The sequence below is a fragment of the Epinephelus fuscoguttatus genome, linkage group LG11, assembly GCF_011397635.1.
Source record: "Epinephelus fuscoguttatus linkage group LG11, E.fuscoguttatus.final_Chr_v1".
Taxonomy (NCBI): Eukaryota; Metazoa; Chordata; class Actinopteri; order Perciformes; family Serranidae; genus Epinephelus; species Epinephelus fuscoguttatus.
In genome coordinates this window covers 29,483,510-29,511,428 of record NC_064762.1, presented here as the reverse complement: position 1 = coordinate 29,511,428, position 27,919 = coordinate 29,483,510, and the positions used below count along the sequence as shown (strand labels likewise).

The window sequence follows — 27,919 nt, the reverse complement described above, 5'->3', positions numbered from 1 at the left end:
TGACTTAGTTTCCGGCAGATGAGCGCGCTCATCAATACAGCAACGTGATTGGCTGATATCTTTACCAGTTAGTGCGGTAAAAACACACAATTGGTTGTTAGGGCGTAGGGGCGGGATGTTCCGGTGATGGAGGTGTGGTCTGAGGCTGGAGCACTGCAGCCAGACCCTCCACAATAAAGCTCCGTCTGATTCTGACTCTATCTATCCTACAGCAGTTTATCACCGTGGCTTTTATTTTGAAATTCCTCGGTGGAAATGCTGCGTGTTACTGTGTCAAACTTACCGGCCCAGGCTGCAGGCCGACTTCCACACTGCTGGCGGCGTGTGTGGAACACCTTCTCCCCCCGTCCCGTCTGTCTAACCGGCCATTTTTCTAAAAAAAAAAACCGTTTTTTTCTGTTTTATTGTTCCCTCTTTTGCTCCATATTCATAGAGACGCTGACAGACATCTTCCCGGCGGTCCGAGTTGGTCTTTATCGGTAGTTTTTGAACATCATCTTCCATCTCTGCTTGCTCGCGCGGCGTGAGTTTCACGTGGAGACCGGGGACTCATCACTTCTCAGAAACATCCTCCAATTTTCCGGTTACAGTAACGATAGTTAGCATTAGCCACCTGAGAGAAAACAATGTCAAAGATGGCATCCTTGATTTTAGAGGACGGGACGACGTTCAAAGGCCTCCTTTTCGGGGCAAATGTGTCCGTGTCGGGAGAAGTTGGTAGGTCGTTTTTTATTAATGACTTCATCGTATTACTGCTATTTTAGCTAGCTCATACAAAATCCACCTGCGCAAGGTTAACGTTAGCTTTAGACTTTTCGCTTTGTGTATTTTGTTCTTTTGGACATTATATATCGCTTGTCCTAATGTGCCACGATGCACTTGGATCAGAGTTCCTCTAAAACCCTCTAACTCCACGTTACTTTCCCTCACAAGGAGCCAGTTGCCAAACTCCAGTCAAACATCTGCCAGTTAAATGTTCGGTTAGCTTACATTAACGGTAGTAGGCATGCGTGTACATCACGTGACACTTTCCCTCTTTCAGTGAATCCCACAGATACATCATCAAACCGCATTCAGTTTCAGTGTGGTCATTTTGGCAGATGAATGTATGATGTTCGATAAAATGGCTGATAACTAATGTTACTATTTGAAAGTTAGATTGTGGTTTAAAAAGAAGCAACTCAGAAGTGTGACAGGTATGCCGAATTAAATATTAGGCAACACTGATTATTCACAAGGACAAACTCTGCTCTGTGTGGCGTGTACTCGTGCCTATGACACAGTCAGCATTAAAGTGATGACATTTTCAAGGTAGTTTGGCGGGACAAACAACAGGATGGAATGCATCTCTGCCAGTAGTTTAGAAGAGTCTCTCACATCTGGATGCCATAGTGCAGGCCCAGTTTTATCCTCCTGAGACCTCAGCTTCTGTTTGGTAAACATTTTTAATGTCTCCCTCCTATCTGGGATCAGTAGGACCTGATAAGTATTTAAAAAAACAAACAAAAAAAAACATTGTCCCTGAACATGAAGTACTTTTGGAGAAAAAAAGATGACCCCATATGGGGACAATGGGTTTATTTTAATTGTCACAAGTGTGTAATAAAGTATAAAACTGATCACCTGGACATTGCTGTGCAAAAACTAATTACAAATGATGCAACAAACCTAGAAGTAATGTGACCTGTTCATTTAGAAACTCTGTATGAATTTTCCTTGCCCCATACTCCAAACTAAGAGTCTGGCACCTAGTTGGTCCCAACATCCTTAAGATGATAATGAAGTCCCAGTGGCCTCAAATGAGACAATTAGAAAAGCTTGTTTATGTTTGTTGTCATATCAAATTACAGACATTAATAATCTTGAATAAATACGTTTCAGCTATAAAATGTGATCAGGTTTTGTACTTTGTCCACTTGCTTGTTGGGATTGGCTGCAGACTGACTAGGCAGAGATGGCCACCAGCTTGATTTTACATGGATAAGTGTATTGTGCTTTTGATACAACTAGATGGCACAAAAACATGTCCATGATTGAGGACAACAGGTCAAAGTTAAGGAGAATGAAGTATAAGGTGCAGCAAACCCAGAATGTGATGTCCTCATATGAGGACACAGGGTCACAGGAGGTTATCAGTTTTATTACAGAATTGCCAGTAGATTGCTACTTGTAACAGGCATTAAAATGACCATAAACCTGAGTCAACACTTGTCTGCCTGTCTTAACAAAACCATAAACATATGCAGACAATTACAGCTTTTATTTATTAAGTTTGTGTTGAGCACACTTTAGTCTTTTGCTGTCAGTAACTTACAAATACTATTTGTGTTAAATCATTCAAATGTAACTGAATGTTGGGTGTGTTCAGTGTTCCAGACGGGCATGGTGGGTTACCCCGAGGCTCTTACTGACCCATCGTACTGCTGCCAGCTGCTGACCCTCACTTACCCTCTGGTGGGTAACTATGGTGTACCGCAGGACGAGGAGGGAGAGTTTGGACTGAGCAAGGTGGGCATTTTTATTTTTGTTTTTATGATAACACTAAGCTGTGAGAGTGTTTTACGCAATTATGATGGGGGGTGTTGAAAGATGAGGGAAAAAGGAAGATACTAGATCTAACTTATTGTCTGTGATCATATACTGATTGCCATCTCTTTTATTATTGTTGTCTTACTCAGTGGTTCGAGTCATCAAAGATCCACGCCGCGGCACTGATTATCGGCGAGCTGTCGGAGAGTCCCAGTCACTGGAGTTCAGTCAGGTCACTGGACCAGTGGCTCAAAGAGCAAGGTGTTCCTGGAATTCAAGGTCAGCAAATCTATATAAGCTAATAACAATATACTGTATGAATGCAACGTTAAATGCGTAAGTTGATGATAAGGACTCAAACTAATTGGCCTTGTATCTGAAGTAGTATAGTGCAGCAAGGAAGGACTCGCACACACAGATGGGGCAGCATAGACAGTTGAAAAATGTCCAAAAAGCAAGCCATGTTTTACATTCCTCGGTGCAACAATTTTTGTGTTGAGGAAAGTCAAACATAGACGGGAACTTTTATACTTTTCTCTGTACAGCCCTTTAAACTATGAAATAGAAACATTTATGAAAAACATAAAGATCACCAAATTATAGTTTAGCATCTAATATAATATTCAAACAATCAGAGATATTTGCAACCTTTAAACATAAAACACCAAACCTAAACTACACATTTTAAAATATCTGTTTCCATGTTCTCCAGGTATTGACACCCGCCGTCTGACCAAAAAAATCAGAGAGAAGGGCACCATGTTGGGGAAGCTGGTCATGGACGGGACGCCTGAGGACAGTATTCCCTTTGTTAACCCAGACAAGAGGAACCTGGTCCAGGAGGTCTCCATGAAGGTAACTCACCCAAACATTTAATAACCTTTGTAAACGAGAAACTCTGAACTTAGTAAGAACCTTTAAACTAAATACAAACAGTCCTTGTTCTCATCACATACCTGTTTATTTGATCACTTCTCTTTTGTTTGTCTCCAGGAGCCCCGAGTATTCAACCCCAGCGGCAGTCTGCGAATCACAGTGGTGGACTGCGGCATCAAATACAACCAGATCCGTTGTCTGGCTCAGAGGGGCGCCTGCGTTACTGTTGTACCCTGGGACCACCCATTGGATAGCAAAGGTCTGTCACACACTTGCACTGCTAATAATGGACTTAATTTTGACTTCAGTGTCAGGCGTTGGTTGACTGGGGCATAAAATATTGAGATGGTTTATTATCTCTTGTAGATTTTGACGGTTTGTTCATCAGTAACGGCCCTGGGGACCCCCAGTTCTGTCAGACCACCATCAACAATGTGAGGAAGGTGGTCTCTGTGGAAAGTCCCAAGCCAGTTTTTGGTATTTGCCTCGGACACCAGCTGCTGTCGTTGGTCATTGGATCGAAGACCTACAAGATGAAGTTAGTATCTCATACTGTAAACACCATAATGTCTTTGTAAAGACCTTTTTATGCGATGAATAACAAGGTGCAAGGTTAATTCATTGTCGTTCTACAACTACAACTAAGATAGTATGCTCAGCATCTTAACACAAAAAGTTTGACATCAGGGAAACATTGCCCATCAACTTTGATTGTGTTTGAGCACTAAGCAATATTGATGTAAACGTAGAGTCCTCCCCTCGTCCCACCGGAGTCCTCTTCCCAGGACGGTCGCACTGCGCTCAGTTGCGATTGGTTCAGCTGGATGGCCGGAAGACGCTGTGGGCAGCAGTTGTCTCAAAGTCCACTGGACATTTAATCATTCCCGCACTTCCTTCTCGCTTTTTATAACTCACCTGTTAACATTTCATTAAGGCCCAGAGTTACGCATACTATGAGTCAGGTCCACCCCTCGCTCCTCCACAGCTTCACCCTCTCAACCGAATATGGTCACTTCTGGCTCCCAAAAACTAAGATGTAGATGGTCAAAATGCTGAACTCGAGGCTTTAAAATGACAGCCCACAAACCAAAGGATGATGTCATTGTAGCTATGTCCATTATTGATACTCCTGATATGCACAGTTGTCTGGAACTCAGTCGTTCTCTTGCAAAGCTTATAGAAGATTTTTGGAACAGGACAAAGACAGAAATGTGCCCTCAGTGACCTGAACCAGGGAACCTCTTCAAAACCCTTTTACGCTCTCTCGAAACACAGACACTCATGCCCACAAACTTTTTTTCTTTTGGGTGGTTTGTGATGTGAACAGATTTTTGCTGTCCTCAGCAGTCTGGCTTCTCCTGTATGAGCAGTGGAGGGTTGAACTGACCAGCCTTGTTATGAGAAAGACTAAAGAAACAAGCTGGTCCGCTCCTCGGTGCAGAACTCCACAGCTACATCTGTGGGACTCCACCTTATCAGGCTCAGTGTGAAGGTCACGGTGGGCAGCAAATGTTCCCATTACCCTGCTGGAATGTTGTTGGCATCTCAACAGACAAGGGGATTGTGGGATTGCAGTGAAATTGAAATTACATGTAGTTCATAGAGTTTGCTCTTATGAAGCTACAGGTATATCAGTGTTTAAACCCCAATACATGTTTTCTTTTCATCTGGACCTGGTAGTCCCCAGGTCCTGTCTGAACCCTATCTGAATGTGCCAAAATTTAAATGTATGTCTGGTAAACACATTGAATTTTGCCTTTCTTTGCTGAAGCACACTTGTATGCATGTCATCACCTTGTAAAAAATTCTACTTCTCTTAGATACGGTAACCGTGGCCACAACCAGCCGTGCATCCATAAGGGAACAGATCGCTGCTTCATCACCAGCCAAAACCATGGCTTTGCCGTCGACCCTGACACCCTGCCAAACGACTGGGACATCCTCTTCACCAACGCCAATGATCACACCAATGAGGGCATCGTGCACAACACAAAACCCCTGTTCAGGTAATGGGGCTCAGTGACAGGGGTGATGTGGTGATTTATGGAGATGATACCTCCTATGTCATTGAACAGTGCCAGTAAATCCTTTGTGATTTATTTTTTTTTCCAGTGTTCAGTTCCACCCAGAGCACATGGCTGGCCCCACAGATCTAGTCGGCCTGTTTGATGTCTTTCTGGAGACAGTGAAAGACCACAAGGAGGGCAACACCACCAAATCTGGTAACAGTTTCAGCATTTTTTATTGTCTCACTTCAATTTTGTATGTAAAACACATTATTTCTCAGGCCAAATGATGTGTTTAATAGCATCATTATTGAACTTTATCATTAATTTATTACTTTAGAGTTTGTCTGTCTTTCTCAATTTCAATCAATCAATCAATTTTATTTATAAAGCCCAATATCACAAATCACAATTTGACTCACAGGGCTTTACAGCATACGACATCCCTCTGTCCTTAAGACCCTCACAGCGGATAAGGAAAAACTCCCCCAAAAAAACCCTTTAACGGGGGAAAAAAAACAGTAGAAACCTCAGGAAGAGCAACTGAGGAGGGATCCCTCTTCCAGGACCGACAGACGTGCAATAGATGTCGTGCAGAACAGATCAGCATAATAAATTAACAGTAATCCATATGACACAATGAGACAGAGAGACAGAGACAGAGACAGAGAGAGAGAGAGAGAGAGAGAGAGAGAGATGCAGGTAATGACAGTAGCTTACAACAACATTAATGAAAGTAATAATATTATAGTTCTGGTTACTGCGGTACAATATGTTGAAAGTATGTATTAATATCTGGCAGTATACATGTGTGACAATAATCATATGTGTATAATAACAGAAGAAGTATGACTAATGACTAATGATGGCAGCAGCAGCAGGAGGCATCTGGCAGGACCATGGCAGCAGCACAACCACACACGTCACGCTGTCCAGGCACCGCTGCGGTATGAGTTAATCTGAGAGACAGTGGAGCACAAAGGCTCCGGAGAAGAAGCCGAGTTAGTGACATCCAGAATGGCCGGGTTAGCAAGATGCAGTAATAGGATACGAGAGAGAGAGAGAGAAGGAGAGAAGGTGCCCGGTGTATTATAGGGGGGTCCTCCGGCAGACTAGGCCTAAGTCAGCCTAACTAAGGGCTGGTACAGGACAAGCCTGAGCCAGCCCTAACTATAAGCTTTATCAAAGAGGAAAGTCTTAAGTCTAGTCTTAAATGTGGAGATGGTGTCTGCCTCCCGGACCATAACACGAAGATGATTCCACAGGAGAGGAGCCTGATAGCTGAAGGCTCTGGCTCCTGATCTACTTTTGGAGACTTTAGGGACCACGAGTAACCCTGCGTTCTCAGAGCGCAGTGTTCTGGTGGGATAATATGGTACTATGAGCTCTCTAAGATATGACGGAGCTTGACCATTTAGAGCTTTATAAGTTAACAGTAGGATTTTAAATTCAATTCTGGATTTTACAGGGAGCCAGTGCAGAGAAGCTAAAACAGGAGAGATATGATCGCGTTTCTTAGTTCCTGTTAGTACACGTGCTGCTGCATTCTGAATTAGCTGGAGAGTTTTTAAGGAGAGTTTTTAAGGACTTACTAGAGCTACCTGATAATAGAGAGTTACAGTAATCCAGCCTTGAGGTAACAAAAGCGTGGACCAATTTTTCTGCATCTTTTCGGGTCAGGATAGGCCTAATTTTCGCAATATTACACAGATGAAAAAATGCAGTCCGTGAGGTTTGTTTTAAATGATAATTAAAAGACAAATCTTGATCAAATATTACTCCGAGGTTTCTTAACGGTTTCTGTCAGTTAATAAAAAATGTGCCTTGATTGTTTCAGGGCTTCTTTACAAAAGGACTTGTCTGGAACCTTGATATGTTGATATCAACTATCTATGAGTATGAGCAGCAAAATGAAAATGCCTGTGTGCCTGATTTTTCCAGTGAAGCAGCGTCTCATGGACCACCTCACCTTCACGGGTTCCGTAAAGCCTGAAGAGGTATCCCGACCCAGAAAGGTCCTGATCCTGGGCTCTGGAGGCCTGTCCATCGGCCAGGCCGGGGAGTTTGACTATTCTGGTTCTCAGGTCTGTCTGGAATGTCTTCTGGTATTGTTTGGCTACGAAATACTAAAGTTATGCTGTATGAACTGTTAAAAGGCAACATATGACCGTAAAGTCATTACAAAGATATGTGTCTGTCTACTTTTCCTTGTGGCTGCTGAACTTCCTTTGAAGATTTGAAAGCTGACCACAAGATTTCACTGTTCAGTCACCAACATTGAAGTAGCCCATTAGGCCTTTATTATACCTCATTATTCCTGTTCTGTTTTCCAGGCTATTAAGGCTCTCAAGGAAGAGAATATCCAGACTGTGCTGATCAACCCCAACATAGCCACTGTCCAGACCTCAAAGGGCCTGGCTGACAAAGTCTACTTCCTCCCTATCACGGCGGACTATGTCACACAGGTAAAGCTGGACTCTTTTTGACTGAATGTGGTAACTGAGAATAATTGTAGTCTGTACGACAATAAATGGTGTTTTTCTTGTGGTACATTTCTTTTAGATTTCATCTGACAAAAGACTACAATAGTTGTTTTCTTGTGTTACAAATGCTGCATGTCTTCCCAATTTTATGTTCTCAGGTGATAAAGAACGAACGTCCAGATGGCGTACTGTTGACCTTCGGTGGTCAGACAGCTCTGAACTGTGGTGTGGAGCTGACCAAGTTGGGCGTCCTGGAGAAGTATAAAGTTAAGGTTCTGGGAACACCGGTGGCCTCCATCGAGATGACCGAAGACAGGAAGATCTTTGTGGAGAAGATGGAAGAGATCAATGAACATGTTGCACCCAGTGAAGCAGCGCTGTCCGTGGAGCAGGTGAGGAGTCATTACTATTCCTCCAAACCTTATATTTAGTATTCTCTTCATTCTGTTCGTATCTTTTAATTCATGTCTTTGTAGGCAGTGGCAGCCGCAGAACGTCTAGGGTTCCCTGTTCTGGTTCGTTCAGCTTTCGCTCTGGGTGGTCTGGGCTCGGGCTTTGCCAACAACAAAGAAGAGCTGACTTCTCTGGTGACATCAGCCTTCGCCCACACCTCTCAGGTCCTGGTGGACAAATCCCTGAAAGGCTGGAAGGAGATTGAGTACGAGGTGGTCCGAGATGCCTATGACAACTGCATCACTGTGAGTAAAGAGGAGGCAGTTGCTGGTATTTTGATAACAGGCTTTTTACAGTTGATGCCCAGTCTGCTAGTATTCACAGGTAAATCACATTTGACAAGATTTGCAACTGATGTTTAGCCCAGGATATTTCTCGTCTTCAACAGCGAGTCTGTCCTCATCTATTCTTTGTCACACATGAGACACAGCAACAGCTACCGAGTTCTCTTTATGCATCCATGCTGAGGAGAGGAGTCAAGCTGCCATAGGAGCAGGAAAGAAGAGCAGCTGTGGGAGCGAGTGGGGAGAAAAATGCATTTAATTCAGGGGGGTGGCCAGGCTGGAAATATGACAGTGGCACAGAACCGTGTGTCTGTTGAATGCTTTGTTGTTGGGGAAGCATTTAACGGAAAAAAATATTTTCACAAGTAAAACCAGTTTGTTTACTTCCTCGCTGGGCAGAGATGAACTTATGAATGGGTTGGGTGTTACAGTAACAGGCTGCAATCTTCTGGCAGTTATTTTACAATGTAATACAGGGTTCATTTGGTCATTAAAATTCCTGTAAAGTTTTGACATTTGACAGACTGGTTTCCAAACCTTGAAATGGATTGAAATTAACAGAATGTTTTGGAGAAGTTTCTTAAAATCATTCATTTATGTGATAAACAAATAGCTGTACTCAGATGTCAAATATGTGTAGGAACCCTGATTTTATGAAGCACAAATATTTAATATGACACCTGACAGACGACCTTTTATTCATTTCTCTTGTTCAGGTGTGTAATATGGAGAATATTGACCCTCTGGGCATCCATACTGGAGAATCCATTGTGGTGGCGCCCAGTCAGACGCTTAACGACTATGAATACAACATGCTGAGGAACACAGCCATCAAAGTCATCAGACACCTCGGCATTGTGGGAGAGTGCAACATCCAGTACGCCCTGAACCCGGAGTCAGAACAGGTAACTCAAAATAATGTTCCCCGTTTAATTATACTTACCAGAACACACATGCTGCTGGGACAGAAGTACAAACACACACACAGATTCTGTTCTAACCTGTCTGTGTTGATGATTTGCAGTACTACATCATCGAGGTGAACGCCCGTCTGTCGCGGAGTTCGGCCCTGGCCAGTAAGGCGACAGGTTATCCTCTGGCCTACGTAGCGGCTAAACTTGGACTGGGGATCCCGCTGCCATTACTCAAGTACGTGTCTCATTTTAAGTTTAACAGATGATATTCAAATAATTTAAATCCCTTTGTAATTTCTTGGAACTGTGTGATTCACTTATGAACAATCTGTAAATTCACTTTCTGTAGGAACTCTGTTACCAACTCGACAACAGCAAACTTTGAGCCCAGTTTGGACTACTGTGTGGTGAAGGTGCCTCGCTGGGATCTCAGCAAGTTCCTCCGAGTTTCAACCAAGATTGGCAGCTCCATGAAGAGTGTTGGTAAGAGAAACTGAATTTTATTATAACTGTCAGTGTGTTTTTTTGCCTTGAAAGGTGCTCTATATGATAATCAGAGTGTAGCTATGATTCAAAGGTTGTCTGCACAAGGCTCTCAACAGGTGGCTGAGCCGGCGGCTAGCAGCAAACAGTGCTTAACGACAGCAATACTGACATTGCTTCCATTGTTAACCTGAGGGGGGACCAGAGGGTGTGTGTTATGCTTTTACGACAATGCCTATACCAGTAAAAACCTGCCGTATGAGTGCAGTGCTGAGCAGTGGCAATTAGCTAGCCAGTGGGATTCACGCACAGGGATTCACATGCACTAACATTCATGTATGGCCAGACCAGCTACCACAACAAAGAACAGAGAAGCTCTGATTACAACACACACACAGGGAACGTGACTTTGTTCTTTGCTCAGGACGTCATTACTCCACTCTGTCTTTACATAGCAAATAGTGGTTTGTATACATTGTGTAGAGCACCTTTAAAGAACTGTATGCTTTGATACTGGAAAAAAATGTTTGACAAGATCTAAACCTTATCTTGCTACTTATGAAGCTGCATTAGCGGAGAACAACAGCAACTATAAGCAGATCTTCACCAGTAGTTTTCTCGACAGGTGAGGTGATGGCTATTGGCCGCAGCTTTGAGGAGGCCTTCCAGAAAGCTCTGAGGATGGTGGATGAGAACTGTGTTGGCTTTGACCACACCATTAAGCCTGTCTCTGAAAAGGTAATCTTTAAAGCTAAGGTGTAGGTATTTACATAATATCAAATCACCCATTCAGTCATCCTGTGTGTCAGAAGAGACCATCTTTAAAGGTATGCTATGCAGGGCTTTTCCGAAAAAAACAAAACAATTTATAGAATCAGACAGAAGTAATCCCTCTCAGTCATCACTTATGACCCATTACAAGGGCCCGTCCCAATACCCCCCCAAGCCCTACCCCTACATTTGCGCGTTCACACGAGGGGTAGGGGCGTCCCAGTTCCTTTTTGCATGTAGGGGTAGGGGACATAACGAAAGCCAAAAATGGCGTGCATCAAAAAATATTCAACAAGTTCCACAACCAGGCCTCCACCTCACCATCTGCATCAGCAGTTTACTGTCTCCAAAATGTTCGTGAACATAGGTCAAAGTTTCTCACGTCAAGTCTGTTTTTATAGATCACAACTTTTGCGTGGGAAGTGGCGTACGCCTCTTTCAGGCCTCCTTTTGTGCATACACAATGTTTATAAATGAGACCCCAGGTGCTAGACCATAAGCAGCAGGCTTACAAGAGGAAGCTACAAATATCGCAGATGCAGCACCGAAAATGCCAAGCGGAAAATGCTTGTTCCTGAACAAGAATGAATCTGGGGTTGACATTCACTTTCATTGGCAATACTGCTTACAAAGAGTAACCGACCATTCCTGCATAGTATATCTTTAATAAATACTAGTTAATTTGTATTTTGGATAAAACATTGTTTAGCAATCTTTTTCACCACACATGCACTCTAAAACATGCTGAAAGAACCTTTCAAAGTGAGATGTCACATGCTGCTTCTTGATAACTATTGCCTGTTTGACTTGTTGAGCTCAGTTTATAAGACTTTCATATAAAGGACTACATTTATTGGGGAAAATGCCCCAATGGCTCCACCAGAAAAAGTTGCAGGATCACAAGTCACTGATCAGTCCATTGACGTGGGGCAGCACTGTCATGATGTTCTAAACTTGGCCAGCAGATGGTGCTACTGGCCACTGAATACTGTATACTGTCAGGCTGTCAATAAGACTTTTTACTGATACAGCTGATGCAAGCCTTGCTGGGTCTACGTTATTTACATTATTTTATTAAAATATATATCATCTACTATTACTGTGTATGGAGTTGATTTCTTGGCCAAATGCTCACAGCTGACCACGATTTCTTTAGTTGATCTCAATTAGAATATATGATCATGCTTTGCTCTTTCCCTTCTGCTCACCAGGAGCTGCAGACTCCTACAGATAAGCGTATCTTTGTTTTGGCGTCGGCGTTCAGAGCCGGCTACACGGTGGACCAGCTGTACGAGCTCACCAAGATCGACCGCTGGTTCCTGCACAAGATGAAGAACATCGCTGACCACGAGCGGCTGCTGGAGACGTACAGCCAGGTAAAAGCTGATAAGTAACTATGGTGGGAAAATAAGCAGCAGTTGTCTTCTTGTCTTTAATATTTCTTCATAACGTTGTTCTTCCCACAAGGATGAGAGCGCCTTGCCTCCAGAGGTGATGCGAAAAGCCAAACAGCTGGGCTTCTCAGACAAGCAGATTGCACAAGCCGTACAGAGGTCAGTGGGAAAGACAATATGGTGCCCGAGGGCACATTACCTCATAATTTTTTGGGTAGTTGTTGTCAGTTGGCACCACAAATTAATTTCAAGTTCAGAGTAAGAACACGCTGATTGTCTGAAGCTCTCCTACTTTTGATTATCCTTTTTTCTGAATGTCTTTTTCTTCCTCCTACAGCACAGAGCTTGCGGTGAGAAAGCTGCGTTGCGATTGGTCCATCCTACCGGTTGTGAAGCAGATTGATACAGTGGCGGCTGAATGGCCCGCCCACACAAACTACCTGTACCTGACCTACCACGGCACGGAGAACGACCTGAGCTTCGAGGATCAGCACATCATGGTGATCGGCTCTGGCGTTTACCGCATCGGCAGCAGCGTGGAGTTTGACTGGTGTGCAGTCGGGTGCATCACGGAGCTCAGGAAGGTGAGTCCTGCATGATCTCATACTGCTGCAGGTTATTGGTCTCTTCAACTAAATGTTTCATTATTCTATTTCACCTATAGTTTAAAAACAAATTTGCTTTATTGATTAAGTGCAGCACTTTAGTCATTGGCCCCGTTTACACTGTTTACAGAGGTGGTCTGGGGAGCACGTGGCCACATTCTTTTAGCAGTGTGTATACTAATGTGTCCTCGGCCACACTGAAGGACCATCTACTCAGCTGACTTCCTTGCTTTTCCAACTCTCTGCCGGAAAAGCAAGGAAGTCAGCTGAGTACACATTGAAGGACCATCTACTCAGCTGACTGCTTTTTCCAACTCCCTGCTGGAAAAGCAAACTTTCTGTTGCTGCCGTTACACAGGCTAGATGCAGTGCAGAAGGAATGTCTCTGGAGTTGCTGTCCCTCTGGCAAACTGTCAGTTCAAGTCTGCTGTGTTAGCTGGTGTTTAACAGTCCCAACAAACTCAAACTGACGCTGAAATAGCTCGACTCTGTTATTAAATCCCGCAATAACTGCTGGCATTACACGGCTAAGGTCAACTAACAGTTAGCACTTTCAGTGTGTGTGTTTGTGTGTGTATGGGCGGACTCTCACCAACTGTCCCCGGCGCAAAGCTCACACTCCTGCAGCAGTCGTCTCTTAACGTTGATGAAATAAATGATAGGCGACATGTTTATTCATAGAGCGCAGAAGTGATAACTCAAGATGCATGCTAATGCCAGGTGTGAACAGACAAATTTTGAGCTGTTCACTTGTTATTGAATCAACCATGATGCATGTAAAGAACCATGTCTAAGCAGGCTCTGTGTTCAGCATGCTGATATAAAGTATAACAAGGTCTCTCAATGGCCAGCTCTTGATCTCTGAGCTAACGCAGAGGAAACTCTGTCGCTCTCAGCACTAGAAATAACAGGTGGCTAATGAGAACTCTGGTTGCAGCATGTTGGACCTTAGTCATTAAATAAATGCTGCAGTCTGTCTATATGATTTTCACCTGGTAAGGTCACTTGATCATAGACAATGTGTATATTGAAGTACTTCTTGTCATGAAAATAAAATGATGCCTAACCTTTTTTGTAACTGTTGGCCAGTTAGCCAAATGGTATTACAACAAAATGTATTCATTATGTCTCATTTATTACAGATGGGTTATAAGACCATCATGGTGAACTACAATCCAGAGACGGTCAGTACAGACTATGACATGTGTGACCGCCTCTACTTTGATGAGATCTCCTTTGAGGTAAGATTTTCCCCCACTATTTAATAACTAATAGTATTAATATTCATCTTAAACTTTTGCAGCTGATGAGATGCTTTAACGTCACTCCCTAAACAAACAGGGTGAGTTTGTGTTGTAGAGATCAAGTAGATAGAGCATGTTTAGGACACAGTGACACAGTGTTGCCCTGGATATACTTAGCTGTTGTCTAAAACAACATTATAAACTGAAATCATAGAGCACATTATGAGTTTTATAAAAGTGATTTTTAATTAGTGTCCTGTGCATATCTCAGGTGGTGATGGATATCTACGAGAGAGAAAACCCAGAGGGAGTGATCCTCTCTATGGGAGGCCAGCTGCCCAACAACATCGCCATGTCGCTACACCGTCAGCAGTGCCGCATCTTGGGAACTTCGCCCGAGTTCATCGACTGTGCCGAGAACAGGTTCAAGTTCTCCCGAATGTTGGACACCATCGGAATCAGTCAGCCGCAGTGGAAGGAGCTCTCTGACACTGAGGTACAGCAGACTGGGTTTATACCAGAATGTGTTTTTAAAGTACTGAATTTTAGAAAACAGCATTTTGACCTTTTGACGTGTAAAGCATTTTTGTATTGTTTGTGGTCTTTTTCTGCGTACTGTATTTTAAATTTTGGAAGACAAGTTTGTATTTACCCATCTTCACATCCCTTTTTTTAATCTCCAGTCAGCTGTGAAGTTTTGTGAGACTGTGGGTTACCCCTGCCTGGTTCGTCCTTCCTACGTTCTCAGTGGAGCAGCCATGAACGTGGCCTACAGTGACAGCGACCTCGAGAAATACCTGACAAATGCTGCGGCTGTGTCCAAGGAACACCCTGTTGTCATCTCCAAATTCATACAGGAGGCCAAGGTAAGACAAAAAGACTCAGAGTGGTGGAAGCTGAGCTCTTACCAGGACCTGTGTGACAATAGAGAGTTCAAAGTGTCTGTAACACTTTTGCATTTTCCAGGAAATAGACGTGGACGCTGTAGCCTGTGACGGGGTGGTGATTGCAATCGCAGTGTCGGAACACGTGGAGAATGCTGGCGTTCACTCCGGTGATGCCACACTGGTGACACCGCCTCAGGATCTCAATCAGAAGACGATAGAGAGGATTAAGATGATCGTCCATGCCATCGGCCAGGAGTTGCAGGTCACTGGACCTTTCAACCTGCAGCTGATCGCTAAGGTGAGAATCATCTGAAAGTAGTGCAATGTTGATATGACCTTTTTTATGGCCTTTTAAAGCATATTTTGAGTTTCAGCTAAGTAAAACATAATTTAAACATGTCTACACCCATCTATGATGATGTTTTGTTGTTCTGTTTTGTCTTCAAATTAATTTCTCTTCAACAAATATGGAGAAGATTGTTTTCGTGCTGAACATGCATCATTATGCTGTGGCGGACACTCAGTCTGACGCAGCAGTTTTATTTGCAAGTATTTATTATGAAAACAGTTGAGGAGGTCAGTGAGAGTCAGAAACAACTGAGCAAGTTATTTTGTTTCCACTGTTAACAACAATCTTCTAATACTGTGCTTAATCTGCCAGGATGATCAACTGAAGGTGATCGAGTGCAACGTCCGAGTGTCCCGCTCTTTCCCCTTCGTATCCAAGACGCTGGGCGTGGATCTTGTTGCACTGGCAACTCAGGCCATTGTGAGGGAGGAAGTAGAGCCTGTGGGGCTGATGAGAGGAAAAGGGATCGTAGGAGTCAAGGTAACTAACTCAAACTGAGCTGTATAGTACCCTCTATGGAGACCTTTTTACCGAAATAGCACCCATCAAATATCATTTCACCTCACTGTGTCTCATGTGTTTCCTTATGTCACGCCCTCCAGGTTCCCCAGTTTTCCTTCTCTCGGCTGGCAGGAGCTGATGTGGTGCTCGGGGTGGAGATGACCAGCACTGGCGAGGTGGCCTGTTTCGGGGAGAACAGATACGAGGCTTATCTCAAAGCCATGCTCTCCACAGGCTTCAAGATCCCTAAAAAGAACATCCTGCTCTCCATCGGCAGCTATAAGGTACTGACATGCACATTCAACTCTCTTTTAAATGCTGGTCAATTTACCAAAGCCAAGTTTTGGTTATTTGTTAGATGTGAATGTTAAGTTCAGCTGGCAGTTGAAGTAAAGAAAACAGTACAATATCATCGTTATGCCAAATGCAATAAAAAAGCATCAAAACCAAGTTTATGACACAACTAGAATAATTTACAGGGACACATGAAAATCATGATGAATATCTGTCAGTTAGTTGCTCTTCTGTACTAGATTTTTTAAATATGAAGCATGATATATCATGGATCTATGGCGCCATATACAACTGTTTCTTTTTTTGTCTAACTAGAAAAATAAATACAGCAATCCGACTGTTCAGAAAGCAATTAAGTTATAAAATATTTCTAAATTTATTGTTGTAATTTGACATTTAGGAAAGCAATTCCTTGTGCTAATAGCTGCTGAAAAATTAGAAATGTTTTATTATCCATACTTTTGCATTAATAAAACCATTTCACTTAAGATAATGATATTGATTGTCATTTTGTTTACTGTGTTTTTGTGTTTGCAGAACAAGAGTGAGCTGCTGCCCACTGTGCAGGCTCTGGAGTCTCTGGGTTACGACCTGTACGCCAGTCTGGGTACTGCAGATTTCTACACAGAACATGGAGTCAAGGTAACTTAAAATACACATTCATCTTTTGATTTATTTCATCACACAAACACCCATCGGTTAACATCAGAAAAGTATGTTGTTAAGTCAGGTAATCAAGATTAACTGGACTGATAACTAACCTGGGCTTTGGGGCTTTGTCCTGGTGACACGTTGGTGCAGTGGTTAGCGCTGTCGCCTCACAGCAGGAGGGTTCCCGGTTCGTATCACAAAGCATCAATTACATCCTGTTTCAGGTTACAGCAGTGGATTGGCCGTTTGAGGACGACAGCGAGTGTCCCACCAAAGACAAACAGCGCAGCATCATGAACTACTTGGAGGAAAACCACTTCGATCTGGTCATCAACCTCTCCATGAGGAACAGCGGGGGTCGCAGGCTCTCCTCCTTTGTTACCAAAGGCTACAGGACGAGACGCATGGCCATCGACTACTCCGTCCCGCTCATCATCGATATCAAGTGCACCAAACTCTTTGTCCAGGTCTGGAAATGTTTTGTCATTTTGTTTGCTTGTTTTGTTTTTTGTTTTTTTTTTTAAAGTGTTAGTGCTATAGAAGTTGGATGGCAACATAAGTAACACGAGCTGATGTGTGTACAGGCTCTTCATCAGATTGGTCGGACTCCACCAGTGAAAACTCACATTGACAGCATGGCTTCTCAGACGCTGGTCCGGCTGCCTGGTGAGTTGCTGCAACCAGCAGAAGCAGCCCTGGAATGACTGATATGTTGCTCTATTCTGAGTGACTGCTGGACCTTTGAGAGGCTCTGATCATTTGTCTGCAGCTGCAAAATGGAGAACAGACTTTTTCTGTAATGTCTTCCAGGTGAAAATCTTTATTTTGTGCTTGATCCTTAGGTCTGATCGACGTCCACGTTCACCTGCGGGAGCCTGGTGCCACACATAAGGAGGACTTCTCCTCGGGTACAGCGGCTGCTCTGGCTGGAGGAGTGACCATGGTGTGTGCGATGCCCAATACTTCCCCTGCCATCATTGACGCCAGTACTCTGGCCTTGGCACAGAAGGTACGTCCAGTTGTTCTGTGAAAATAAGAGACCCTCTGTGATTACCTAGTTTCCAAACATTTAATATAACTGAAGTAAAATGAAAGAAATAAATCCTGTTGTACGTCATGTCATCAGCTGGCCAAAGCGGGCTGCCGGTGTGACTACGCCCTGTATTTAGGCGCTGCTTCAGACAACGCCGCCATCCTGCCGTCCATCGCTAGCCAGGCTGCCGGCCTGAAGATGTACCTGAACGACACGTTCTCCACCCTCAAGATGGACAACGTCTCCCTCTGGATGGAGGTAACTCTTTATTCCTTTAACAAACCAACGTGCTTCAACTTTTTTATTAGTTTAAATTAAGACAATCCAGTTAAAAACAGCACAAAATGTGTCTTCTTAAAACCAGCATCTAGTCATCACTAAGGCACTTTCATTCGCTGCTCTACTCAGCTATCTCTGACTAATGCTTGCAGACATCTAGTGGACAAAATTTGTCCCCACTGTCCTCGTCCTGCACACTAAACTAACTGTCTGGTTCTGTATGAAGCACTTTGAGAAGTGGCCCAAGCAGATGCCAATTGTCGCTCACGCTGAGAGGCAGACGGTGGCTGCAATCCTCATGGTGGCGCAGCTCTACCAGCGGCCAGTCCACATCTGCCACGTGGCCAAGAAGGAGGAGGTAAAGTACTGTTTTTGTACTTAATTATTATTGTAATTGGAGGGAGCCTGACAAATAAGAATTTCAACGACTGCTCCACTGTGATGGTTGTGCACATGAGAAATCAAGACTTGGAACTTAAAACTTCTTACGTCTTCTCCTTTTTCCAGATCCTGATCATCAGAGCAGCAAAGCAGAAGGGCATCCAGGTCACCTGTGAGGTGGCCCCTCATCACCTCTTCCTTTGCGAGGAAAACATTCCGGAGATCGGCGACGGACGAGCACAGGTCCGACCCATGCTGGGAACACACGAGGACATGGAGGCTCTCTGGGAGAACCTGGATATCATCGACTGCTTTGCCACAGACCACGGTCAGTAACCACACAGAAACACGTTTGATAATTTAATAATTATTTCCACCTCAAGAAGAAACACATGTTTTACCCCTTTGTCTTGTGTCGTTAGCTCCACACTCTGTGATGGAGAAGAGCGGGGATGTTCCTCCTCCGGGTTACCCTGGGTTGGAGACGATGCTGCCGCTGCTGCTGACTGCTGTCAGCGACGGACGTCTCACTCTGGATGATATCATCAAACGACTTTATGACAACCCACGCAAAATCTTTAACCTGCCTGTCCAGGAAAACACCTATGTGGAGGTACACACACAGTCAAATGATGACTTTGATTTTGATTGTGATTTATTATGGATCTATTTATTTTACTTCTGTCTTGCTTTATACATGTCACAAATGGCACTCAGACTTGTATTTTAATGACTGTATCATTTGTTCGTGCCTCACAGGTGGACTTAGAACAGGAGTGGGTCATTCCTCAAGCTATGCAGTTCACCAAGTCAAAGTGGACGCCATTCCAGGGTATGAAGGTGAAGGGAAAAGTCCTCCGCGTGGTTCTACGAGGAGAGGTGGCCTACATCGACGGCCAGGTCAGCCATCACACAACATACATATTAGTTTTATGTTGCCTCTTCATCTTCACCAGTGACATACAAAAAAGCTGTATTGACCTATAGGTTTATGATATCCCAAAATGTCTGTCTTGTCATCCTGAAAGTAGTAATCCTTTCGGTTCCTCTCTCCCTCAGGTGTTGGTGCCTCCAGGTTATGGTGAAGATGTGAAGACCTGGCCCACTGCTTCGGTCCTTCCTGAACCCGTTAAAGAAAGCCCAATGGTAATCAAAGTGGATACAGTGTTGTACTGATCTTAAGCCTTCTTGTGTGCACTGTGAAATCAAACAAGCCAGATTTTGGGGGGTGGGTGTTGTTTGCATTTATTCTAAGAGTGTGTATTTACTGTGTCCTGTGGCTTAGACTCCAGAGCACACACGTCCGACTCCTCCCCGGGAAGGCCCCGTCCGGACCCGAGCACCCAGCCCCCGACGGTTAGCGGGCGAGAGCCGCTATCTGCTGCCTCCTCGCATCCACCGCTCCTCCGATCCTGGACTACCACCAGGTACTACAACTCCCAGAATGCTGTGAAACACCCAGTACTCATTCATGTCAGTGGGCACACACACAGTACAGTGAGAAAACTAAAGGTTACTTGCATAACTCTGGTTCTCTGAGTAGCACGAGTGAGTGATGAAGTCACACTGTAGGTGAGACACGAAACAAATGCTATGAAAGAGAACAAAGCTTGTGATTGTATATAAACATCTCTCTCTTGTGCAGAATAAGCTGAGAAATGGCTTTGCTTTCTCTCTGCAGATATGGCTATGCTCCCACCATCCGGTGCTGGTGACGGTTACAGCCACCCTCCTCCTCTATCCAGGCTGCTGTCCCCTCAGTCAGGGCCAGGTCAGCTACCTGTTGGACAGGTGTCCCACTTCCAGACGTCTCCTCTGTTGCACCCGCTGGTGGGCCAGCACATCCTGTCCGTCAGGCAGTTCAGCAAAGAGCAGGTACACTGACACATTAACAGAGCTACTGTTATATATGAACAGAGGTCTATTTTGTTTTACATTTGAGACATTGTGATGCACATCGTTTATTTTTTTGCATATTTTTTTATTTGTTTCAGATCTCACATCTTTTTAATGTCGCCCACACTTTGCGTATGATGGTTCAGAAGGAACGAAGCCTGGACCTGCTGAAGGTAGGTCCTCTTCACAAAGCTGTAACCAACAGCATCTGCATTATTTAGGAAGTGTTTTTAAATCACTTTATTTCTGTGAATGTGTGTGAGACTGCAGACACACTGCATGAGTTTTGGAAGCAAGTTCCCCTGGCTTAAAGTAGTTTAGTATTGGTCTGTCTTAAGCTGTGCTCAGAAACTATCCTCACTGTCCAGGGGAAAGTGATGGCGTCCATGTTCTACGAGGTCAGCACTCGCACCAGCAGCTCCTTCGCAGCGGCCATGCAGCGTCTGGGCGGCTCGGTCGTCCACTTCAGCGAATCCACCTCGTCGACACAAAAAGGCGAGTCTCTGGCCGACTCTGTCCAGACTATGAGCTGCTACGCCGATGTCCTGGTGCTGCGACACCCAACACCAGGAGCTGTGGAGGTGGGTTCAGCTCTGACTTTGCCTTTTAGTAAAGTCAAGCTCCGTTCAACGTGCATTTGTCACTTACTGCTGCTATGTTTACAATAATATTTAATAGGGGCTGGATGTATCATTTTTTAGTTTCTTCAGTTTTTTCAAAATATGTAACTTGTACATCATTATAGAGCATGTTTTTATATAACTCTATCTCATAAAAGAAATATTGTAAACATTAAAAGTTGCTGTCCTGTTACTTGTCTATAAATCTATTCTTATCCTCACATCTGTTTATGTCACTGATGACCCTGGACTCTAACTGAACAAAAAAACTCCCTCTACAGACATCAACAATAAATCAGACTTCTTAAATCCTTGCTAAAAATATTACTTTTTATCTCAAATTTAAATTTTGTCAAATTCAAAACCACCACCAGAATTTGTAAGAACCTTTGGCACCCCCTTGTGGTTATATGGACACACAACAACACATGGTGAAGGCATGTTGGCTCTGATATAACATATAAAGACAATATTACAATTATTTTATATATAAGTATTTGTGTATGTATTCATTTTTTTTAACTGGGGTCTAGAGAATTTTAAAATATGATAAAGATCTTTTAAAAATAGTTTAAACAGTTGTGATCAAGATTTATATGGGTGGAGTACTTTACAACTTGTCAGTGCTCTGTGGTGGAAAAACTATGTGATGGACACACTTGACAGACCTATTGGTTAGGATATTTTGCTCCCCCCCCCCTCTTTTATTACTATTATAAATTTAGTTATGTACACACTGCCTCAAGTGTCACCATGACAATGATATTAGACAAGGTGCAGCTAAACTAAACTTAAGTCACATTAATTTGAAGCAAACTGATGAATCTTACAAGTGCCGTTTTGTGTAAATATATCAGGTTTTTTCATAGTCACATAGCTTCAATTACATTAACATCTTTGTCTTTCCTGTAACTCGTCACCAGAGTGCATCTCGTCACTGCCGTAAGCCTGTGATCAACGCTGGAGACGGTGTCGGGGAGCATCCAACCCAGGCGCTGCTGGACGTCTTCACCATCAGAGAGGAGCTGGGGACGGTCAACGGCATGACGGTGAGGGCAGTGGGGGAAGAAGTAGTCGTATAATTACTTGCGATTTATTAATGTAAAAGTAGTAATACCACAGTAAAAAAAAATACTGCATTGACAGTATAAATCCTGCATCCATAATTTCTCTTGAGAAAAGGTACAAATGTCAGAAACAGAATGTACTAAAGTATCAAAAGTAATATACTTTTGGTACTTTAATCTTTAAAAGTGGATCATATTTTGTGGATTGATCATGTGTTTTATGTATAAAAATCTTGATTTGAATAGTAACAAATGCACTTAAATAAATGTAGCGAAGTGAAAAATACAACAATTAATTCAGAGAAGTTGTGGAGTAGAAGGTACCTCAGAACTGCACTTAAGTACAATACTTGAGTAATTGTACTTGATTACATTCCAGCACTGGATGAGCGACAGAAAAAGACCATTTTCGACCAAAAAACTGTCCCTAGATTTTTAGAATTCAGTTAACAACTTTTGGTTTTTAGTATGATTATTATCATCCAGCTGTCGCTCCAATCCATATTTAAATTTTAGTTTCTTATATTTCATGTTGTTGTCATGTGTGTTTCTGCCAGATAACTATGGTCGGGGATCTGAAACACGGCCGCACAGTTCATTCCCTCGCCAAACTGCTGACCCAGTACCGAATCACCCTGCGCTACGTGGCTCCCAAGAACCTCCACATGCCGACAGAGATCATCAACTACGTGGCCTCAAAGGGAATCAGACAGGTCGGGACTAAAACAGTGTTACAGACCAAATGTGTGACGTTATAATCAGATTATTACATGAGCATTTCTCTGATGTTTGGAAACTCTAAATAATTCAAACTGTTTGCAGGAGGAGTTTGAGAGTATCGAGGAAGCTCTGCCTGAGACGGATGTCCTCTACATGACGAGGATCCAGAAGGAGAGGTTTGCCACTGAGGAGGAGTACAAGGCTGTAAGTGAACTCACGATTCATTTCACCAACTCTTTCTTTGTCTTTAGATTAAGGTATAAAAATGGTTAAAATTTCTGAATGTCAAACCAGGAGATTTCTGTATATGATTCTTTTACGAAGTCAACTTATGTGTCTTTGTGTTTTGTTTCTCAGTGTTTCGGTCAGTTCATTCTCACCCCTCACATCATGACTGTAGCCAAAAAGAAGATGGTGGTGATGCATCCGCTGCCCAGAGTCAATGAAATCAGGTGAGGCCCAGTCAGCACCGTCACATACTTCCTCACAGAATCAGCTGAAACTCCCTGGTTTATCAGCATCTGCGGATTTTCCCAAATTAAATGAGTTTATTCTACTTTCCTATGCCTATGAGCACTTAAATGCACCAAAAAGGAAAGATTTTCAAGGTCAATTCTTTTACTTTTTCTTGCATTTTTAACTTAGATAGGACAGTATAGTCGTAGAAGAAAGACAGGAAGTAAGGGAAGAGATTTGGTGTATTACATTAACACAGGTTCTCAACTAGAATCAATACATGGAACTATTCTATTTTTTATTTTTTAAATTATTAAGTCGCCAGAAGGTCCTTAAGGGGCCCCCCAGTGTGATTTCTTAAATGCTTTGCAATGGGAACACTGTGTATCTAAGCTGCACCACAAATGCTAGCAGCGCGACGAGGCGCTGGGCATGAAATGAGTGTTGCCACAGTTGGGCTTTTTTTTTTTTTCTGAGTGCTGAGATTTAAAAATTGATCAACTTTAGGTAAAAATGCTGCGCTCATCACTGTCACTTCAGGCGTTCAGTCACAGTGGAGCAGGGACATGTACCACTAAGACAGACATCACATCTTACATGTGCAAGTGCTGAACAACGACAGCAATGGGGGAGAAATCTGTTAATATACTGTATATATATTATGTTTCCTCTCATGAACCCACACGGACTGGCGGGTCCGTCCTCCTTCCTTGCATGCTCCAACCTCTCCCTCATCCAAAGCAAGGACTCCACCTTGTGCTGACATCTTTACTTCTATGGATATTCCGTATCATAGCAACCAAACGCAAAGTGTCTAAAAAACGCTGCACCTTCAGAGCGCTCTCAAACGCTCCTAGCTGGACATTTCCTGAGGAGCGCCTGGCATTATCAGCTGGGAAAAAAAATCACTTAGGTGGACACGGGGCCTTAGTCGTCGTCGTCGTGGAGCTTTCAGCCATAGCACACACTCCTCCTCAGCAGATGGGTTTTGCCCAGTAATCATAGAATTGTAGAAGATTAAACTTTTCAGTTTTCTGGGCACTTTAAGGACCTCTTGTTCATGTTGGCTTAAAAGTTTGAGATTGAAAGTTAAGGCTTGACTTTGTTAACAATCTCACCGTGAGGTCATTTAGTAGCCATGTTGATGTGATTTTTTTTTTTTCCCCAATTGTTGGTTTTTCAGGGTTGCAGGGTTTCTTTTTGCAGGGAGTTTAACTTTTTGAGGTATAAGAGGAACATGTAGTCTTATGTCAAGCTGCAACTTATGATTATTTTCGTTACAGCTGCTTAATTCATTTCTCAGTTACTTTTTTGGTGTAAAAAATGTCACAAAATACTGAAAAATTCCAGTTAGAGGTTTTCAAGTTGTCTTCAGTTTGCTTATTTTGTCCAACCATCAGTCCTCAACCCAAGGACAGTCAGTTTACACTGATATAAAACAGGGAAAAGCAAAGATTCCTTACATTTGAGAAACTGTAACAGCAGATTTTTGCTTTTATGAACGACTTTAATAATTTACATCATCATCAGAATAGCATTACCTTATCAACTAAACGACTACTTGACTAATCATTCCAGCTGTGGTCATATGATGTGAAGGCTTTGTTGATCTGTCTCAGAGGAAATACATTTGAAATATACTTTAATAATCACTGACAGATTTACTACAGTAGTGTAGTAGATGCTGCAGCACTTCAGTCTTGCTTAAGTCTTACTAAACCTCTGCTTCACTTTCTCGTGTCTCCTTTGTACTTTTCTTCCAGTGTGGAGGTGGACACAGACCCGAGGGCGGCGTATTTCCGTCAAGCAGAGAACGGCATGTACATCCGAATGGCCCTGCTGGCCACCGTACTGAGCCGATAGATCCATGTGCTGCCTTCCTGTGGCACAAACTGTCAGACCATGTAGAGTAAGACGTGTTAGACACTGTACCAGCATTTTATTATTCGCTGAAAATTTGTGGGTTTCCTTTTTCCAGTCCTTGACGGGGGCGTTTGTAGAGTTAAATAAGACTTTAACTGAAGCAGAAAGTTTATGAAGATATATTATGCTGTTAGATGATACTGCTTTCCTTCAGTTTGACGGACCAAATCTCTCTACAGCGAAATCACTATATTCCACTATAAAAGATGATTTTTTTTTAATGTCTTAAACACAATGAACGTTTTCCATAAAAATGCCTGTCAGGTAGAAATAATTTAGATGCTGTATTTAGACTAGTTTTGTTTTGTTTGCGATGGTTAACAGACCATGTGTAATTTGTGTATTAGTGAGCCATAGTGAGCTGGAGGAGCGGGGGAAGACTCCTTGGAAGAAAAAAGCGAGGTGGACATTCAGTGACAATGCACACGGTACTATGATGTTAGTGAGATTAATGTTTCGGTAGCTGTTTAGAACCTACTCAGCTGTAGGTAAATGTAAAGGGACCAGTTAATGCATTGAAAGGGAGAAAACGGTGTAAGGGGTCGCTCTGTTCTGACCAGTAACGGTGCCAGTTACATTAACGTACTGTCTCCATGTTGTTGCTTTGACATGTAGCTCTAACTGAAAACGAATGCGCACAAATATTCAGTGAGCTTGGACTTTGAAGGTTTAGGGGTGATTTCTTATACTGCAGCAGTTTAAAAATGAAACTTTTATCCAAATGGGACTTTGTGTCGTAAGTGTTGGTGAATGACTTTGTATAATGTGGAGAAATAAATAATAAAGAAACATATTTCCCTTTTGCAGTTGACAGTGTAATTAGTTATATTTATCACATGAAGCAACAGAACACCAAAGTTAGTAACTGTAATAATTCATGGCAAATTAAGTAAGTGAAATTAGACATTCTTTGTTTTAAGGGCAAGTTTTAAGTCCAGGTTGTTCAGATGTTATGAAACAATAAATGGGTGGTTTACAACTACTTTTCCCCTGATGTGGTAAATATACTTGATAAATATTTTTTGTTCATTTTTGTCTAATTTTTCCGCCTCTACTCATTTAATGCACTTGGACTGAGTCTTTTGGAGATAAGATAAAAACTTTATTGATTCCACACTGGGGAAATTCACATGTTACAGCAGCCCAAGTAGCACAGATAGAAAAGTAAGTTGAATGGCAATAGATTAAAGAGGAAAATACAAACATATATCAGAATTAGAAAAATCTAAAATATAAAGCACTTGACTTGTAGCTACATATTATGGCTCCTCTCTTCTCAATACTGGGATCAAAAGAGATGACTGGTTTTGTGGTTACAAATGCCTTTTTCCACTCATTATCCCCTGATAGCTATAGCTACTAGAAAAAAAATACTGTAAGGTAGATAAATGAACAAAGAAAATTTTAAGTCTTGTTATTTTTAATCTTGGAATTAGTTTGGAAAAAATAACCTTGACTCAGTTCCCTTACTAGCTTTTTTCTGGAGCTGTTGTCTCTGACAGCTGAGCTAACTCCATCTTTATTTTAAGGTTGTTTAATCAAAAATAAAACAAATAAAAGATGCTGATGGACCTTTAAGGCAGAGAAATGCTATCATTGTATCCATGAAGCTGTTGATTGTGTGACCATTTTGTACAACTGTAATAAAATCTTGTCAAACTGTGCAAAATAGTTATTAAAACACCATTTCAGCCACAGAAATTTTTACTAGAGCATATGAGAACAAACCTATAAAAAGGTTTCAAAATTGTATTTAAGCCTCCAACAACTAAACAAGGAAGATACATTTAGAGTTAAAACAAGGTGTGAAACAGGGAAACCTGACCATCACGCAAGGGGAATTGGAAGAGATACTGTCATGCGTTACTTTTGTACTCCGGCCCAGAAAAAAATCTCATGCCAAACAAATTGTTGCTGATTGTGTGGGAACAAAGCTGCAAATCACCTCTGTATCTTCTGGAGCTGCCCTTCGGTCGCTCCCTTATGGACTAAAATTCATGGCATTCTTGAATCTGTTTTCTCGACCAAAATAACCTTTGACTTTGAAGTGATGTGCCTGATTAGACTGGAGGAACTTGAGTGGAGAACAAAGGATAAATATCTGCTGAGAATACTATTGGTGGCATGTGAGAAATTCTTAACCAAGAAATGGCTGACAAAAAGAAATGCCTAGTATTGATTAATGGATTGACTTGGTTTATGATATCTATGTAATGGAGAGACTGACTTTCAGGTTGAGAACCCAGAATTACATTTTTATTGAGAAGTGGACAAAGTGGTTGACATATATAATGTTTTCATGTCACACGTGTTTATACTGCTTCTATAAACCAATAAAAAGATCATTACAAAAAAAGAAATCACCATTTTAATGAAAATTTACACGGATGGAAAAAGAGCAGTCAAATAGTCACAGCATGAGATGATAAAAAGAAGTGGGGTTCCAATAAATGCTACATTCAAGAACTGTCAGAAAACTCTAAATTCAACCTAACTCGTAGGGGTGCGTGAATGACTCAGCAAAGTTTTAAATATTAAAGCAAGATAAAACCACAAGTGTAAACAAATGTAAAGTTTGGCTCCTGTGGGAGCTGCTGAGATGTCTACAGATACACCTCGTGGATATAAGTTCCCTGAATGTTGTGGTATTGTCTGCCATCCTATGGAAATAATGCGTGTTTCTGTTTTCAGCTTTGTTTATCTTAAGTTCATGTTGCTGCTTGTAGATTCACAGGTTCATTTCCTGTTGAAAGTACTGAGATTTGCAGCTTTTTGATGAATACCTCACAGTGCTAACAACACTCTGGATTCCCCCTCTGT

At 42.5% G+C, this 27,919-nt stretch overlaps 2 protein-coding genes across 2 annotated transcripts in view; one reads left to right on the top strand and one right to left on the bottom strand.

Moving 5' to 3' along the window:
- trim54 (tripartite motif containing 54) overlaps positions 1-405 on the bottom strand; it is a 31,577-nt gene extending 31,172 nt beyond the window's left edge. Inside the window, exon 1 of the mRNA XM_049589516.1 lies at positions 284-405. The gene's annotated coding sequence lies outside the window, so the exon portion shown is untranslated. The remainder of the gene's footprint in view (positions 1-283) is intronic.
- Positions 306-25,901, top strand: cad (carbamoyl-phosphate synthetase 2, aspartate transcarbamylase, and dihydroorotase). Its single transcript, XM_049589513.1, has 44 exons — positions 306-717; positions 2,369-2,508; positions 2,679-2,808; positions 3,242-3,384; positions 3,523-3,664; positions 3,772-3,943; positions 5,226-5,411; positions 5,518-5,627; positions 7,353-7,495; positions 7,745-7,876; positions 8,053-8,286; positions 8,371-8,592; positions 9,348-9,536; positions 9,656-9,780; positions 9,895-10,028; positions 10,654-10,766; positions 12,011-12,175; positions 12,267-12,352; positions 12,531-12,777; positions 13,941-14,039; positions 14,314-14,538; positions 14,726-14,908; positions 15,009-15,227; positions 15,591-15,758; positions 15,881-16,063; positions 16,611-16,715; positions 16,949-17,191; positions 17,309-17,390; positions 17,567-17,733; positions 17,851-18,015; positions 18,263-18,394; positions 18,544-18,745; positions 18,840-19,030; positions 19,177-19,317; positions 19,477-19,563; positions 19,703-19,844; positions 20,099-20,292; positions 20,412-20,486; positions 20,682-20,894; positions 21,857-21,982; positions 22,558-22,713; positions 22,823-22,924; positions 23,078-23,172; positions 24,940-25,901. The coding sequence occupies exons 1-44, from the start codon at positions 627-629 to the stop codon at positions 25,037-25,039; spliced, it is 6,699 nt and encodes a 2,232-aa protein (XP_049445470.1). The 5' UTR covers positions 306-626; the 3' UTR covers positions 25,040-25,901.
- The last annotated feature ends 2,018 nt before the right edge of the window (positions 25,902-27,919 follow it).